This window comes from Vombatus ursinus, unplaced genomic scaffold (genome assembly GCF_900497805.2).
Source record: "Vombatus ursinus unplaced genomic scaffold, bare-nosed wombat genome assembly UNPS02014786.1, whole genome shotgun sequence".
Lineage (NCBI taxonomy): Eukaryota > Metazoa > Chordata > Mammalia > Diprotodontia > Vombatidae > Vombatus > Vombatus ursinus.
Genome location: NW_020954564.1, coordinates 47,259,317 through 47,278,289, shown reverse-complemented (window position 1 = coordinate 47,278,289; position 18,973 = coordinate 47,259,317). Strand labels below are relative to the sequence as shown.

At 37.5% G+C, this 18,973-nt stretch overlaps 1 protein-coding gene across 1 annotated transcript in view; it reads left to right on the top strand.

Moving 5' to 3' along the window:
- Positions 1 to 4,835: 4,835 nt before the first annotated feature.
- The window catches only part of LOC114047266 (golgin subfamily A member 1-like), a 56,243-nt gene continuing 42,105 nt past the window's right edge, over positions 4,836 to 18,973 (top strand). The window contains exons 1-9 of the mRNA XM_027868047.1: positions 4,836 to 5,911; positions 6,670 to 6,987; positions 8,917 to 9,007; positions 11,956 to 12,030; positions 13,005 to 13,102; positions 15,142 to 15,174; positions 17,052 to 17,180; positions 17,860 to 18,029; positions 18,550 to 18,661. Coding sequence (XP_027723848.1) covers positions 6,853 to 6,987; positions 8,917 to 9,007; positions 11,956 to 12,030; positions 13,005 to 13,102; positions 15,142 to 15,174; positions 17,052 to 17,180; positions 17,860 to 18,029; positions 18,550 to 18,661 — 843 coding nt within the window. The 5' untranslated portion in view covers positions 4,836 to 5,911; positions 6,670 to 6,852. The remainder of the gene's footprint in view (positions 5,912 to 6,669; positions 6,988 to 8,916; positions 9,008 to 11,955; positions 12,031 to 13,004; positions 13,103 to 15,141; positions 15,175 to 17,051; positions 17,181 to 17,859; positions 18,030 to 18,549; positions 18,662 to 18,973) is intronic.

Genomic DNA, 18,973 nt, shown 5'->3' with positions numbered 1-18,973 from the left:
AGTAAGGGAGTTATTAAACCCATTTTACATATGAGGAAACAGGATCAGAAATTTTGAAAATTGTTAGAATTGAGTTAGAAAGACCTTAAGTAATGGAGACATAGACTCTGAAAACATTTTGCTCTTTTTTTTTTTCACCATTTATTTCACCATTTTAGGAGCTCCCTTTCTCTCTCAGTGCAGATGACCATCTGCTTTGCAGTTTATAGTCTTAAAGAGTTGCCTGCAGCAATGAAAGGTTAACAGCTGGCCCACGGTTACTCAAAATATAAGAGACAGGTCTTGAACCCAAGTGCTTCTCACTCTGAGTCTAGCTCTTATCCACCTTGCCAGGCCTTTCCCTGAATCTGTTTTCATTGCAGAAATAACAAGTGAAGCAAGTTATCACACGGTACTTGGGTTATCTATCTACCTTCATCTTGGTGATTGGGCCTAATCAATTGTTTAGGACCTAATGTTTTAAGGAATCAGGACTAGCTTAAACTATTGATTATGGTAAATTCAGGCACTGTTAATTGTCATCCCTTATATTTGCATAGTACTTTATGATTTTCAAACTACTTTCCCATACATTATCCCATCTGAACCTCACAACAACCCTGTTGAGGTAAGTAGGGCAAATATCCATATTTTTGAGGTAAAGAAACAAGTTCAGAGATAATGTGGCTTTGTCTAAGATCACAAATGTAGTAAGTGACAGAACAAGGGACTTGAACACTGCTCAATGTTCTTTATAGTACACCAGAGTCTATGGGGAATAATTGAGTGAGATTTTACCTCATTCATGTAAAACTGTCATTAAAGCTCAAGATAGCCATGTGATGACTAAAAATATAGATGCATCTGTTTTTCATGGAAATTATTGTGAACCTTTTTTGCATACTGTGGTTGTTAAGCAGTAATACACTTTTTTGTTTATATACATAAAATTATTATATTTGGAAATCGTAATAACTTGATTTCCTAGTGATATAAATGACTTTTTTTTTTACTGTGGCAAATACTTGTCTATAACTGAAATGTTACTGAATTGTGAAACAAGTTATAAGGATTATACACCTGTATATCTTTTAGGAGCTCTCCAGAAGAGACTGAAGCACAAAAATTTTACATGTTTCAATCCTTTTCTAAGTGCTGCAAGTCTGTAGTGCATATGATGTAACTGTAAGTGTAAGAATCTACTTAGCATTCACAGTCTCTGTAATCTTTGATACATTGTCTTGTTTGCCCATTTGTGTTAAAACTTAAGGGATTATGCATTTTAAAAAAATGACTTGAAAATCAAGCCCATCAATTTAGTCCTATCAGGTGGCAGTTATCTGGATACATTCATTTCACACTGTGTTGTCAGTAGATTCAATTTTGGGGAATATTTGCTACCAGTAACTAAGAAAATGTTGCTTTGTCAGTACCAGTTCATACATTTGACATGAAAATCTGATAGCTTACATTTGTGATATTGTATAGGCCTTGTCTGTTGATGCATCTCAGTTGCTTAAGCCATACTCTTAACAAATGTTTCCAGTTGTTTCATCCCATCAGATAAACTTTTCCAGCTCTTGAGTCTGTTGCTATTGCTATCTCGTAGTCTAAGCTTCACTCCTTTCACCATTGTACTTCAGTAAATGAAATCAAAAGTAAAACACTGTGATTCTGCAGAGCTAATGGCAGCAGGACCATGTCTTTCCTGGATTTTGTTCTTTTGAAAAGCTCCTGACTATCGCATTCAGGGTGCTTGAAAAAAGCTAAGTATCATACTGTTTATATTGCATTGAATAACAAGATTATGGAGGGTTTGATTTTTGCTGTCAGTGTACTAAAGCTATTTTCTCATTGATAAATGTTCTCTAGGAATGTGACTACCTTCATCATTTGTGAACTATTATTGTACATGAATTTTGTATCTGGAATCCACATGTATATTATGTGTACTATCAATATAAAAATAAACATATTTGCTTAAAGTGTTGGTCCTTGGTCAGTTCTGAGCTTCTCACTTAATCCAAATTTTTGAAGAGATCTGTAATTTCATTTCCAGTAGGTACTCCCTCTTCTGAGAGATCCACCCACCCAACCATTCACATTAATACATGGTTTCAGAAATTTCTATGGCAAAAAAAAAAATCATTCCTTGGTGGCCAGACTTTTCTTAAAGATAACCTTAACATTTAGCTAGCTGGTGCCTGGTGCCATGACAACAGAAAAAGCATCTTTTGCTAGACTGACATCTAAAACCTTTCTAGTTTAACATGTTTTGAGCTTGCATTCTGTGGATGTAGCCTTCAAGAACCCAGAGTTATACATAGTTTAGCTGTCACCCTAACTCCGCTCCCCTTTCCCCATAAAATAAAATAATAAAAGAGAGACTTTGAGGGGCAGTGGCTAGAGAGCTGACCTTAGACTCAGAAGCTTCAAGTCTCCCCACATATTGGCTGTATGTCCCTAGATAAATCACTTAACCTTTTGTTCATTGCCTCAGGCAACACTATCAAATTCTAAGTTGGAACCAACCTACCTGTCTGCATCTAGGGAGGGAGTTGGTTGTCTAAGATAAGTTTGCTAAAGAGGTACTGATCTGAATTGGTAGAAGGAATTCCCTCAGCCAATGACTGGATACCCTCTTTCTCCCCACATGATAAACATGAAATGGCATAAATATCGTTATAAACACTATGGGATCCAATGAGCTTTGCCTATTGAAATACATCTCCAAAGCTTGCTGGACCCAGTTTACTTCCCCCAGTCTCAGAAAGTTGTGATACTATTCTTGACTCACTTTGGCTCTCTCCTTTGCCCCATCATCTACCTGGCATCATAATCCTCCATGTTGTATGGAGGCTAGATAGGCAGTGGATAGAATGTTGGACTTGGAGTGAGGAAGATGAGTTAAAATCCTGCCTCTGGCACTTAGTAGTTGCATGACCTTGGGCAAGGTCATGCATGACTTTAACCTCTCTCAGCCTCAATTTCCTTATTTGTAAAATGGGGATCATAGTAGCACCTACTTCACAGAGGTGCATCAAAGGAAATAGCATATGTAAAATGCTTTGCAAACCTCATAGTGCCATATAATTTTTTTTTATATATCTCAGATTAAAAACTTCTTGAAGGTAGAATCTTTTGCTTTCTATCTTTGCTTCTAAAGTGCTGAACACTTGGATATGGTTGGATATAGTTCATACTTAGTAAATTGGATATAGTTCATACTTAGTAAATATTGAGTTCATTGTTCTCTGTACACTCATAGGGAGACAAACGTGGAACTCATTCACACTAATTGAGTTTTGTTTATGCCAAGAGCTCAGCTTACCACCTCAGACAGGCCTTAGAGTAGAACAGTTTGGCTGTAACTATGAGGAATGGGGCGAATAGTATTTATAAATTTTATTGATATCTTAACATTTTTATTTTTATCTTTTGTTTTTATATCACCTTCACTTGTGAAGAATTTCTTCTTCCCTCCCCTACCCAAGGAAACATTCTTTGTAATAAAGCATTAAAAAAAAGAAAAAATTCAGCAAAACTACCCAGCACATCAGCAGACTCTGACATAGCCGTTCTCCTACCCCTCTGCAAAGGAGGGAGGACAGTGCATTTTCTCTGGTGAGTTGGGTTGGTAAGTTGGGTTATTATAAGTTGCATAATACTAGAGGTTTTTGTTGTTCTTTCTGTTAACAGTGGTCATTCATAGTTCTCCTGGTTCTGCTTGCTTCACCGATTCAATTTATATTTCCCTGCGTGAATTCTTCAAATTCATTGTTTCTGTTTGATTGCAATACATTTCATCGATATATTTTGACCTCACTTTTCATTTTCAAAATTATTTCTCTCAGACACCTAACCAGAGACCCACCCTTGCCCATAGGAAATAAGAGGAAAGAAGCAGTTCTACAAAACCAACACATCAATTGAGTTTAGTGATTCTTTTTGTGCCATTTCCAAGTGTTTTCTCGAATGATCAGACCAATGCGTTCCTCTGCAAGCGTGTGGGAGCGCCAGGCCCTAGTTTTCCCAACTATTATCCCATTTTACACATGGGAAAACTGAGGTCCAGCGCCAGATCTCGGCGTTCAAAGTCCAGCGCTCTCTGCACAGGAAACGCGCCCTTTTCTTCCCTCCGAGGCCCGTCACTGGGAACACCCGGTAACGTCCACCGAGTTCCAATCCGCTGACGTGGCCCCGCCAGCCCGCCTGCGCACGCGCCTGGTCGCCGAGCTGGGAGCGTTCGCGTTTAACAGTCCTCGCCAGGCTCGCGCCGAGGTCTAGTCCCACTCCACTCAAGCCAGAAAAAAAAGTGGCGAGGGGAAAATAAAAGAACTGGGTTAGCTGCTTGGCGGGTTGCGGCGCATGCGCACAGCCATCGCGGCGCTCCTGGGCCGTCACAGTCACTTCCGGCGCCGCCTGCTGCGCTTCCGGGTCCGGGGCTGCCGTCTCCTCGGAGGTGCTGCTGACGCCTCCGTCGGGGCGCTGGGGACTGGGTTCCGGAAGTTGCCGCAGCCGCCACCCCCCTCCTCTCCTCCTGGGAGACAGGAGCTTGGGCCGAGTCGGTGCGAGCCACAGGTGCGCGGGCCCGGAGCAGGAGCCCCGGGTCAGTCCGGGCGTCCGCGGCAAGCGGGCGGGCTGAGGGATCCCCCCGAGAGGACCCCGAGCTGCGCACCGGGAGCCCTCCGGAGCCGCCCCGGTTCCCGGCCCCCCGCCCCGTCCCTGCATCGTGCTGGGAGCCCGAGGGGGGTGGTCTGTCCGCGGGTCTAGAAGGAGGTCCCTCCTGGGAACCAGGAGGATTACATTGCAGCCCCGGCCCCGCCGCTGCCTCTTGGTGTCACCCCGGGCAAGTCACTTCCTTTCCGCGGGCCTCAAGTCTCCCAGTCTGTTAAATGGTGGGGGCGGGGTGGGCTTGGTGGTATGGAGGGCCTGTCAGGCTCTCGCCATTCTGCAGGAGGCCGAGCTTGTTTGTCCTGGAGTGATCCCTGCTCATTCCTAAACTCTCGAGACAGTGGGTTGTACTGAAAATAGTTCTGGGTCTGCTGTCAGAAAACCTGGCCCGAGTTCCAGATTCTGCCTCTGTCAGTTGGGCAGATCCCTTCTTCCCTCCTTGCACAATGGGAAGATCGGATTAGATTGGTAGGAGGTCTCTTCCAGCCCTAATTTGTTAATTTAGGTGGTAAGGCCCCTTGATAGAGGATGAATGAACACGGAGAGCCGTCCCGGATTGCAAATGTCAGCAGTTCTTTCCCACTTGGGGTGCTCCTGTATAGACTTTAGGCTTCATTAAATTTAGGGTTGCATTTCTCAGAGGCATTCTAAATGTGAGCCTGGGAGAGAATGGCGGACCAGCATCAAGCCCCGTAATTAGCTTGTTACATGACCTTTGTGACTTGTCAGAACAAACTAGGAAGTACGTCCTGGCCAGTGGATTCTACCTTATTTCATTTTTGTGCTTTTCTTTTTGTAATCCTGTCCCTTTTCTTCTTCTTCAAAGTTGGGAAGTAGAATCAGGAACTGACGACAGTGTAGTATAGTAAAAAGAACACTGGGTTTCAAATCCTAAGATTTAGCATTGAGTCCTGAATCTTCTGCTTACTAGCTGTGTGGCTTTGGCCATATATTCTCCTGGGGCTCAGTTTATCTTTAAAATGAGGATGTCGGGCTCAAGGAATCTTCCCAGCCCTAAGTTCTATGATCCTATGGAAAATAAAGTTAATATTCTTTGATCAGCTAACAAAAGCACTAGGCAGGTTAGACTATTGTACAAAAATGTGAAATGGGATAGTACAATATGTTGTGTTTCTATGTATGCTTCCTCTAAGTTAAAATTGGTAGAGGAAACATCAAGTGTATTTTGTGTTTGCCTTCTTCACACAGGACAGAATGCAGTAGCAAGAAAGCTGATTTTAAGTCTGGTAGATATCAGGTGAGTGGGTGATTCAAAAATAGTTGAAGATGAAATAGATTGTAGAATTTTGCCAAATTGCACAAGTGCAAGTGAATAGTGGGTGGTAAGAAAGATCATCTTCATATTTGTGTCACGTTCTCAGAACAAAGTTTGGCAATAATAATCCTTCACACACAAGACAGGTGATGATTAGAACTCAGTATTGATGTTCTGCAGACTAGTGGGAGGGAAGAAATCTAAATCTGAGGTGTTGTATGAATATGTTATTTCTGCCACAGGAATGAAAAGTGTAGTTCGGGGTAATCTTTATCAGATTACTTAAGGAAAAAAAATCATATGATTGATAGCATTCATTGAAAATGTATATGGAGTTCTGATGCCTGAATCATATTTCTTACCTGCTTACCTCTGGGATACCAGCTTTGAATGAAGGGACATCTAATTAAAAACTATCCAGAGCTTCTATATATGCCTCAAATCATTGCTTAGCTCTCTATTCCTTGCCTTCACCACTGAAGTAGTTAAATTACAGATGGCTGTCTAGGTCAACTTGTTATCTTTAGTTTTATATCTTGAATAATTTGAATAAATGATAAATGTATTACAGCTTTTTTGGTTACCTAAGTAGTTTCATTATATTTGTTAATTTCATGTTGTTAACTGTATTCTTTTAATTATCTATCTAAAACCTGAAGTTCAAACATACCCCCAACTCCCTCACACTCTCCAAAAAAGATGTCCACAGCTCAGAACTCTCTCTCTTTTGCTTTGTATAGATAACTGTGATGTCTTGAACCCTTGGAGGGTTTTGGAAGTTCATCAGGTTTAAATGGAAATTTTGGCAGCTGGAGCTTCTTGATGGCCCTTCAGTGATTTGCCAGTAGATTCTAGGGCATCATTGCTTTGGTTTAGTTCGGGTTTTGGGGGAGAAGTCAGAAAGGGTATCCCTACTGTGGAAAATGTTTGCCAGACTTAAAAAGAAGATTGCAGAGGAGGCTGCCATTGCACCACGGCCAGGAGGAGCTACACGAATCCCAAGGTCTATCAGCAAGGAGTCAGTTGCTTCTGTGGGGGCTGACTCAGGAGATGACTTTGTAAGTAGCTCTTCTTTCTTTTCGTTATTTAGCATGACTGATGGGTATGGCCTTGTAGATGTTTTTCTTAATGCCTTAGAGGATTGTTTTGATGTTTTCTTTTGCTCTGTATATACTTTTGTTTGATTTAGTAATTTTAGCCATGTAAACAATTTAAGTCTCACTCTTACTCTTCTTATTCAGGAATTTTTCTCTTAGTTTTGAGTAGATCACCCTCTTTTAGGTTTAATGTTAGGAAAAACTTCCTAACAGGACCAAAAAAATGGAATGGGCTGTCTTGGGAGGTAATGGGAGCCTCTTCACAAAAGGTCATAAATAAATGATTGGATGTCCACTTGTTCAGAATGGTTTAGAGGGGATTTTGGTCTGTTACGGTTTGGACTAAATGACTTCTGAGGCCTATCCCAATTCTGAGATTCCCTATGTTCTCTGTATTCCTCTTAGACTTTGAAAAATGTGTGCCCCTGGCTATTATTTCCTCAGGTGTATTCATTTTGAATGTCAGTTATTTTTTATGAATACTGGGCGTTAAGGTATGAGAGAGACTAGATGTATTAACTATTTGTCTGTTTACCCTGCATTCTTCCTCATTGAATTGTTAAGCTTATCAGTTGTGATTTTAGTGGAGAAGGTGGAATGGGCATGTTTCTTTAGTCTTAAAACTAATTTGTAATTTAAAACACTGAAAAAGTAAGAAGTCAGTGCATTTAAGGAAATGATATTCTTGTGGATTATAGAGTTCCTTTGTTGAGTGACTGAAGCAGTCTTTCAAGTCAGATGACTCTTTCCATTTTTATGCCATCTGGATCCTGGCTTGAATTACAAGGCAGTGGTTGTTATTGTACATCAGAGGTATACATCAACAGGCTTCTAGACTTGAGTTTGCAGTGGCTACCAGGTATAACAGGAAATACAAGTACACATGTGCATCAGGCAGGAGAATATAGAGTTACCAGTACTAATGCTCTGGCACGAGACCTTTTTTCCTTAATGCTAGATTGCAGCAAGAGCAGTCTTTTCTAATAAATCAAGGCTGAGTTTTATAACAAAAATCCATATACTTAGAAACAGTACTTGGGGAAATATCTGTCTTTGGGGCTTTTAACTTCATATATTTGCCCTATTAATTATACATCCAAAATGAATTATTCACTAACAACAATAAAGTTCCCCATACCTCTCCCTAATGTGTTAAAACAGTCTGAGTTTTTGGGTAAGGTTAACTCAGCTTCAAGAATTTTTGCCAATATCATTGGTGTTTTCTTAGTTGTAGATCTAGTCTTTTCTCCTTATTTAAAGTAAATAAAGTAATTCTTGTGTCACCATATTTCTTTTAGGATTGGATGCTTTGGAAGAGGATATTAAGAAGTAATTTACTTTTAGGATTTTTGCTGTGAACATATTTTATACCTTATATAAATATTTTGATTCTTGTCATTTTAATTTAAGATCTTGAGTTAGGTCACTTCATTTTCTTGGCTTCATGTTACTCACCTGTTAAATGTGAGAAAGCTAAAACTAGATCTCAGGGCTCTTGTTTATCACTAACATTCTATTAGTCTGTGAGTTTACAATGGATTTCTTCTAAGCAATCTGTATTCTAAGAGTCACGTATCTTATGAGACCTTCTGAAAGAGACATTCAAGCTCAAACCCTTTATCCACAAACCCTTTCTAAGATCTGTGAAGTAGATGAACATAGGTAGTGTTATTTCCGTTTTACAGGCAGAAAAACAGAGAAGCCAAGGGACTTTGCTAAGGTCACATAGTTAATAGCATAGTCCTGCCTTAAGTAGATGTGTCTGAACTTCTGGTTCAGCATTTACTTCTCAAAATTACTTTAAAATTATTCCTCATTTGACTCTCCAGAAATGTTTGAACAGTATTTTTCAGAAATTATTTACAGTTTTTTTTTTTTACAACTTGACAGGCTTCAGATGGTAGCAGTTCTCGAGAAGACCTTTCATCCCAGCTATTTAGAAGAAATGAACAGATAAGAAAACTAGAGGCCAAACTTTCTGGTAAGTTCATTAACTTGTAACAAAGTAAACATAGCATCCTTGTGTCTTAAAAAGGCAAAAAATTTAAACTGTGTCATAATTTGGATTATATCTGAATTAGAGTCTTTATAGGGCTTAGTTTATCAGGCACATTATCAATTTTCTAAATGAAAACGGAGACACTTTGAAAACAGATCGTTCTCTCAGGGCAGATTATTTTAATCATACAAAAAGTCCTATCTTCTTCTTGTGATCTCATAGGTGTGGGGATGCTCCTAGTGCAGAAACTCCCTTCCACTGATGCATATTGACAACTCATCTGTAAATTATAGTCTTAGAGCTGCCTAGGTCTCCAAGAGGTTAAATGACTTGCCCAGGGTCACACAGCTAGTATGAGAAGGAGAAAGGTTATGAATCCAGGTTTTCCTGACTCAGAGGGTGGCCTTCTACCTGCTAAGCCACACTGGGCTTCTAAATGCATGCAATAGAGTGTGAACTTTTGTCTGAGGACTTAGGAAGGGAGCACATTCACAGTCTTATCATTATTCTGCGTTGTAGTACTTACATTGGAATAGCTGAAGGCAAGAAACATTTAAAGCAAAACTGATTTTGAGTTCAGGCCTGGGCATGGACTATGTGTTAGTCCTTTGATGAGGACCAACCCAGATGAGTGCCAAGAAGCTAATCATCAAATGTTGCCACCTGGGGATGAACTTTTTGGGCCAGAACAGTTTATGAAATCCTCTCATAAGACTTGGAGGAATTACAATATGTGTTGGAAGTAGCATCCAGATCAGTAAAATCAAAGATCGTTGAAGTAAGATGCAGCTTTAATGAAATCTGTACAGTGATGTTTATGTACCAACACTGATTTTCATAAACTAAGTAAGCAAATTCTTTCACATTTTTGTTTTTTATTAGAGCTGTGAAAGTTAGTTTTCTTTTCCTAAGCAATTGAGCTTAGACAGATAGTTTCTATTATTCAGGTACTATAGAGAACCCTGTAGAGGTCATGTACCATCTGAACTGCATGTATATGTAGTTGTTCTTTTATGTGAGTGGGGGTAGTCTGGAGACATACTTTTTGTAGCTCTTTCTGTATTTCTGTAACTTTCTGACTAGAAAGGAAATAATTGATATCCTTGCACTCTATTAACTCTAAATTCACTACTGTGGCTTGAGTTTTTTTTTTTCCTTAGGTTAAGGCAAGAATTACTTAGTATACATTTTAAAGATTGAAAAGCTAAGTCAACCTTTACTGGTTACAGTGGCTCATGGTCATGGAAATATATGGCATTATAATGTTCATGTAGAACAAATATGCCATTTTGCCCAAGATAACTCCAAGAAGAGGCAATAATAATGAAGGCAGTATGGAAGCAAAAGGAATGATAAACCTTCTGAACAAGAAAGGAAAAGACATCTTTGAAATGTACCTGGGTATTCCTTAACAAAAAGTTTGGAATCAAGGTATGATTCCCTGCTAACAGGGAATATTTTCGTGTAGCGTTGATGACTTTATGCAACTTTGTAACACATTTCCATCTTTAGTTTCCATTGGTATTTTTCTTACTCTAACACTTGTCTCCAGACAATAGCTATTATTAACATGTTTGAAAGTTGAGTTTTTTCAGTACTCCTTTTACTTTCTCAGTCCAGTAAGGTACAATTTCTTCTTAGTGAATAGAGTGTCTTATACTGTTATAACTGCACACTCATGCTATTAAAAGACTTTACTTCTTTGGACACTCTAGGAATATCTTTTTTAGCTTGTATTTTTTGTGCTTTCAGTCTTATGGCATTCACCTAATACCCTTTTTATTAGGATTACAGTGGTAAACTCTGGGATTCACTAATAGGTTTGCAATGAATTTATTTATCTCATTGTTACTAAGGCTGTCTTCCACTAAAGACTTCCTATTATAAACTTTATCTTGAGATAGAGGTGGTCAACCCTCGATTGTGGAAAGCTGTTTCAACAGATCCCAAGCTCTGATGGGTCTAACCAAATTGAAAAGGTCTCAGCGTGGACCCAGCAAAGAAATTATGAATTCGTTGTCAGAAGACTAGCCTAACTGAGGGTAAAAGGACTCAACACTTTGAGTTTTGACGTGTGTGATGACTATTTTTAGCATCTACTAAGGCAGGGGAGAGTTGCCATTTATATTAGTGGAAGAAATACCCACACTGATGAAATCACAAATCATTGAAATATTAAAATAGACCATATTTTATATTTCTTTAAATTCAAAATAATGTTATTCCGTTTCCTTCCTTCTAACTCCCCCCCCCAAAAAAACCTCCAGAAAATTGGAAAGACAAATTAAGTGTTCAGCATAGATTTTATAGGAATAATTTACCCATTGACGTATAGTTAGGTTTTATTGTGGAGGCTGGGAAATGAATAAACTTCCCTGAATTTCTAAGTTTATATTAATTTTTCTCCTTGAATATGGCAAGTGTTGATCAGATTCTACTGAGCCAAGAGCATCATATTCCTGCAGTATTAAGTATTTATGCTCTGAGGTCACACTGGCTTACTGTTAGCTGAGCCAGAATGTTACTGTCATGTAGTTTTGCTCAGCTGTCTTGAAAGACTGTAAAAGTGTGAACTGCAAAGGGGTTATTTAATGAGTTATCAGCTATCCCATTTATATAGCCAAAAAGAGAAATGGGGTCATGAATTTTGAAATCAGTTATTTTAGTAGCAGAGCATGATAATTGGAGCTGGTCCTTGTTCTCTTGAACTAAGTAGGATCTCCTGTTTGCAATCAATATTTTGTACCATAATTAATTTGTTGTAGAACTGTTTGCTTGTATTGCTCATTGTTAAGGAGAAGCGCTCTGCCTAGTTTTCCTTAATTGATTTTCAATTTCAGAAAATCATAATTGTTTTCAACTCATTTTTTAAATTTCCTTTCCTAATATTTGTCCATTCCTGGTCTGTGCATCTCCCTTCCTTACCCAAGAATATGCTGAACAGGTGCGAAACTTGCAGAAGATAAAAGAGAAGCTTGAAATTGCATTAGAAAAACATCAGGATTGTACGTATTCTTTTCCTTTTTGGTTAAGGACTAAGTTTTTTTTAAATATAGTATTCTGGATTTTTTCCCTTTAAAAATTGAAATCTTTGGAAGTAATATAACCAGCAATATAGTTGATATAATATTTGACCACAAATATGTCCTTTTTAGACAAAAAGTGTAATTTACATTTATGTTGAATAGATGGGAATGATTGTTGTCTTCCCTGGGCCAGTTTTCTTGGTATGTTAAAACCTAAAGGTGATTATTAACTTCCCTCAGTTGTCATTCAGTGACAGGAGATTAAGCTCTAGTCTCAGGAGATCTGGCTTTTAGTCTTAGCTCTACTGGAGATCTGCTTTCTAACATAGAAGCCTCTGGTGGTTATAATAGTAATAATAGATTACATTTATGTTAGGTTTTAAGGTTTACAAAATCCCTTACATAATTAATAGAAGGGTCTTGTGAACTAAATAGTATAGGGATTATTATGTCTGATTTTACCAGTGAGGAAACTTTGCCTCAAAGAAGCTAAATATGACTTGCCTAAACAATGACAGAGTCATTATTTGAACCCAGGTCTACACATTCCAAGTCCAAGTAGTACACTACATGGCCTTCTCTCTAACAAAATAATGTAAAATTTGACTAGATTGATGAAAGAGAATATTTTTAAAGTCCTTTGGGCACCATAGGAGAGAGATGCTGAGTATAGTATAGATAATGGTAATGTGTTATCTTAGTGTAATTTATGCTTGATTTAATTACCACCGGTGCCCTCCAGAATAAATACCTACCTACCTGAACATTACTGAGCCTAGGAGATCATGTTTATTAATAATAGTATTAACATAGTCTAATTCAGTTCCAGCTTCCATAATCTTTTTGCGTTGTGCCCACCTTTCTGTAGATGAATGTCTTAAAGTAAGTTCTGGTACAATCTAAGACAGGCCTGAAATATTCTCACTTTTTAAATAAAGGCTCTCTGTTAACAGCTTCCATGAGGAAATTTCAAGAGCAGAATGAAACATATCAAGCCAACAGAGCCAAAATGGCAGAAGGAATGGCTTTGGCATTAGCAAAAAAGGACCAGGTAATGCATACATAGCTGAGGCCCAACCAAAAAATTTATATTTATTTATTTAGTAGTATTACAGAATTATGACAAATGTTTTTATGATAGCTGAGGATAAAAAGAATTGTACTATTGTGCAGATTCTGTGACTTATCTTTGGACTTGGGGTTGGGGAAATAGTAAAAAAAAAACAAAAAAAAAAACCAACCTGATTTTAGTAGTGAAATATGTGCCAGGGTCTAAAAGACCAATGAGATTCTTCTCCAGCTACAGGTTTATGGAGTGGAGGAAGAAAATACTACCCTAGTAGCATCCTCACTTATCTGGAAGTCAGACTTTCATTTATGCTGGTGAGATGAGTATGTTTTTTTTTTTACTCCTAAAACTTGAAAGTAAGCAGTTTATATAGTTTCTATAAAACACAAGCAGTAGATGCCTACAGTTCACTTTTTTAGGAGAAGTCTTTGAGCCATCATTCAATACTTAGTGATTCAGTTTACACAGAATTCTAATGATATCAGTAGACTAGAAAGAACACGAGGCAGACACACTGGCAAAAGGAGTAGTAACCATCAGCTTTGTGGCAGGGAAGGAGGAAAAAAATGCGTTATCATAACATAGGATAGAAATTATGAATTATAATGACAGCTGAGAGCCATTAAAGAAGGATTAAATTATGAGGCTTTTTTTTTTGGATTGAGTTTTTAAGTTTTAGAAAGTGCTTTGCACTTAATTCATCTGATTCTCATAATAGCCTTGTGGGGGGGTGGGAACTACAGGTATTATTATTTCTGTTTTACAAATTAGAATGTTGAAGTTTGAGGGAGGTTAAGAGACTTAATTAGTCATGGCCACACAGTGTACTCTGTTTAAGGAAATAAAGAGGTATGTTCTTCAAGAACAGATTAAAAATGTTAAAGTTGTGGCTATTAAAATGGTCACCTTTAGTCTTCTCAACAGTTTATTTTTGGAATACTGTTTCTGTCAGTGACATCTGAGTAAATAAGTTACAAGTATATTTTAGAGGAGGTTGTATTTTGGAATGAAGTGGGGAGTTTGCAGTCATGGGCCATTGGGACATAATAATAATAATAGTTAACGTTGTTTAAGTTTGCTTCTCTGCAAAAAAAAAAATCTGTTTTTAAGGTGGGTTTGGTTTTTGCTTTTTTAAGTTTGTTTCTCTGAAATAACTAACAAATAGTGCTTTAAGGGTGCAGAGCACTTTACAAATATTATCTCATTTTATCTTCACAACAACCCTGGGAGGTAGGTACTATTATTATCCTCTTTTTAACAGATGAGGAAACTGAGGCAGACAGGTTAAGTGATAGCTAATAGGTGTTGAGGCTGGATTTGAACTCAGATCTTCCTGACTGTACATCTAGCTTTCTGTCCACTGTACCACCTAGCTGCCTCTGTATAATCTTTAATTTCTTAGTGCTCGCATCTGTTTGGCAAAATGGAAAGAGGATGTAAAAATTATGACATCGACATAGCTAATAGGAAAGTGTCTCCAGGATTGATTTAACTTTTTTTCTGATCTCTTTAGTGTGTGAAATGATGATGTGGTTGACTTTCGTTCCTTTGACTTATGATAGATGGGACATTGTATGGGCATACCCCACACAACATTGCTCTAATGCGTTATTGCAATAGCATTACTAGTTATTTAACCAAACCCCACATGTGAATTATGTTATAATGTTGTTACAGCTACTATAATTATTAAAATGCTATTCCAAAAGGGTTAACCACTCTCACTTCCCAGCAATAATGTTTCACCTAATTTCAAGTTTTAGTAAAGCTATTGTTAAGTGAGATATGCCTTTCTAGAATTAAGTGTTAAGACTTTTGCTTTGGTATCAGTAGCTGGTTAAAAATCTGTAGCCTTTGTCCTTTTGCAGACTTTCATAAGTTCATTTTGTTATTTCAGTTAGAACTTGTTTCTTAATATTAAGCCAAGTTAAATGTTTTGTAACAGGATTTTTTTCTCAAAATCTTGGCATTGCTATTCTTTAAAACTATAATAATTTTTGTGGTTTTCTTGTCTTTTTTAGGAATGGGCAGAGAAGTTGGCTCAGCTTGAAAAAGTAAGTTGTGTTTTTATTTTTCTCTGAGTTAGATGTTTATCGCTTAGGATTTACGAAATCTTTTCTTTGGCTTGCAATAAATGAGGCACCATAGCAATGAGTATTATTGGTGGAGCCGCCCCTGTAGGAGGTAAAACTGATTGGAAAATCTCTTTGAATTCTTGTTTTTTGCTAGTTAAAATCATGAATACTTAGAGGAGTAGTCAGAGTGGAGAGTGTTCTGAGGTCTCAACACCAAGTTGCTAAAAAAGAACCTCGCCTGACTGGATAATGTTCAGAAAAGTTGACTGCACCACTAGCCCGTGGCAGGCCCTGAAGTGTCCTCTGCAGGCCTTAAGATGTCTCTTTTTAGCTCTCCAATGGAGACAAGGTTTGCTTTCAAACCTAGGATGGAAAAAACACATTTTTAATTTCAGATAATCAGTAACATCAACTATCCACATGTTCTGCTACTAATCCTTTCTTCATTCTCACTGAACATACCTTTTCTTCATATATAGTGAAGGATTGAAATCTTCACTTACCTTCTAGCATAAGGTAGCCAGGCCTAAAATCCATCCACCACAACTCTTGTTTATCAGAAACTAGGTTTGAATACTACATAATTTGCACATAACATTGAGTTAAGCTAGGGGCTTTCTGAAATTGTTTTCTTCCGTCTTTCCTTGTCAGTAATAGCTCATGCTTTAAAACATTGTTTCCCAAACTAATTCCCAAACACAGAAGAGAGATAGAAGTATGGTGGAATCTACTAATGCTGGCCTTTAGGTCCTAGAATAAAAGACTACCCAGGGAAATTTTAAAGCAAAAGAGAAGACATTAATCCTCAAAGTTCTCCTCTTCCAATTAGTCTTCAGTATTTTCACATACCAAATTTGCCACCCATAATTGTTATTTTTGATAAATGCATAACTTAATTTTTTTAAGTGAGAAAACATCATTACCAACTAATTTTTCTTAATGAATTCCTGTGATGTGGGGTATTGAGGTTTTATGGAACATAGTTGCAAATCACTCGCTCAGTAAAACCACAAATTTTGTTGATGATTGCCCACTTAGGTAAAGAGATTACTTAGGTCAGATATTCTCAAGCTAAAAGAAATGTTGTAAAAGTTGTGGTTTTTAAAGTATTGAAAACCACTGAGTTAAATTAATGAACTAGACTTTATTTTTGTATTCCTAAGGTAGCAGGAGATATGCTCAATAGGATCAGACCTGGGTTGCTTTCATTTGATTCTAAGAAAAATTAACTTTGGGGCTAATTATAGGGCAATGAAAATGCTTGTCTGAGAAGTTTAAACCACTATGAATGTAGGCAATAGTAAATCTTATAGATGATTTTAATATCTTTTTAAATTAGAGATAGAAATAACCTGTACATTTGTGGTCCTTTACGGCAATTCTTGGTCAACAGATTTGGCTTGCTGACACCATTTGCATCTAATTGTTATCAGTTTAGCTAGAGTTCCACTTGAATATATTATAATTTTTAAAGGCATTCAGTCTCGATCTAGTTATTAGTCAACTAGTTCAAGATGTCATTGTGAATGGAGAAGGGAAATGGAACTGATGGTCAAATTTAACTGCCTAAATGCTTCAGATGGTCTTGGTCTTCATCTACCTCTTCACTGGTTATTTTATAAAATTATTTATTAATTGAACATTATTGCTAATTATTAAGTCTTGGTCACAGTTATAATTCTTATCAACATTATCGTTAACATAAAATATTAAAAAGCTGTTAATATTATAGGGCTATTAACATAGAATATTCCTCTAGGGACTTTTCTTTAGGTAAAAATTATTTCTGCAGAAAAAAAAAACCAACCTACTTCCTCTATCTTAATGTCTAGATGGTATCTTGTTCTTTCAAATAGGATAAAAGGCTGTTGGCAGCTCAGTTACAGGAAATGAAGAACCAAAGTTTGAATCTGTTCCAAAAGAGGGATGAAATTGATGAATTAGAGGGATTCCAGCAGCAGGAGCTAGCTAAAGTCAAGCACATGGTAAGCATTTCTATTAAGTACATCTAGTGCTCAGTTAATAAAATGTTTTTGAAGAGATTAAGTTTACCTGATGAAAGTTAAAATAAACACCAATAGTTACACTAGGACATTGCCAGTCAAGTTTTTTTAGTTGGTACATATTCATTTTTGTTCATATACACTGAAAATCTTTCATGGACAGGGAGGTATTTCTGTGTGAAATGCTTGTCTCTTTTGTACAACAATTGATTCACCAAAAGACTATATAAAATTATTGTGCATATATATTATATAATTTCCTTTGGGGCTTATAAGTTTACCTTGCTTAGATTTTTTTTTCTAAAAACATAACTGTTCTTGTGGCCTCTTAGCATCAATCCATGTTTACTCTAAACGTTAACATCTTAATAGCTTTAAAAAATTTAATGATGATTTTTACATGATATCATCTCCCAATAAATTTCCTCAACCCAAAGAACTCTTCATTATAATGAAGAAAAACAATTAATCAAAAATAAAAATAAGTTTATACAACCTTTTGCAGCTATGTTTCCCAACTCTGTACTAAAAACTGGGAAGTGTGTTTTATCACCTGTTCTCTGAGTCCAGAATTGTACATTGCATGTAAATTGAGTTTAGTATTATTTTTGTTGACTTTATTATAGCCATTATGTGTATTCTTTATTTTGCATCTTAAAAGCTTTTGAAAAAGGAAGAAAGTCTGGCAAAAATGGAACTGGAAATGGAAACAAGAACCAGAGAACTGAGTCATGCACAAGAAGAACTGTTGGCATCTAGTCAGGTCTGTTCAGATTTAAGCTGTGAGCTGGAGATGTTGCAGAGGCAGTATTCAGCGCTGGAAGAACAGAGGTTATTGCTTGGTCTTTGGGGTTGATGGGGATTTGTTTTGATGCGGATTTGTTTTGATGCCATTCTGAACTTAGCTGGCCCATGGTCTTTTCCCAGTTTCACCTTGTTCTTTGAGTTCAGTCCATTCCGAAGGGACTGAATTAATTCTATACTTGCAGGTGCCTCATAAATGGGTTGAGCATTTGGTTCTAGGTCTGTTGTGACAGCAAATCTAGTTGAGCCTGGGATCACAGGACAGCTGTAGAATGAGCTCCCTTTTGCCCTGCAGTATAATGGCTTATTTTTTGATCAGTGTTGAGTAAGCATTTGTCTGTGCTCGTGAAGCTAGATCAGAATTTCTCACAACTGCTTAGTTGGGCCCCATCTCTTCTTGTATCCTCTTTTAAGGAAAACAAAGGGAGTAGTTTCTCAGTTAATTGCGTTTCGGATGGGCTTGAGGTTTTTGCATGCAAAACATATTTTAGCTGAGTTATCCAAATGTGTTCATTACATGCTCTGTGTGTTTTCTTTTCCAATTAAGGGATCACTTATTAGCTGCAGAAACAGGTGCAGAAAATAAGATCACTACTTTGGAGCAGAGGGAACAGGAACTACAAATGTTCATTCAGCAGCTTTCTGTTGATTTGCAAAAGGTGAGTTATGGAAGAGAATCTGGCTTTCCCTGATTCATAAAACACAGTATAACAGATTTAATTATTATGTATTCTACTGTACATAAAGTATCGTGCTGGCCATTGGGGAGATATAAAATTCATATGGGGCAATGGGACAAAGTCCTTGCTCTCAAGATGCTTAGAGTTGAATTCAAGGATAGCACATACATTTTTAGGAGTAATGCACACTGTTGCAGGATAAGTTCAGTGGACAGGTGCAAAACCCAATGTTATGTGAAATCTCAAGGGGAATGCTACTTAGAGGAGAGATTAGAGAAAACTTCCTTAGGA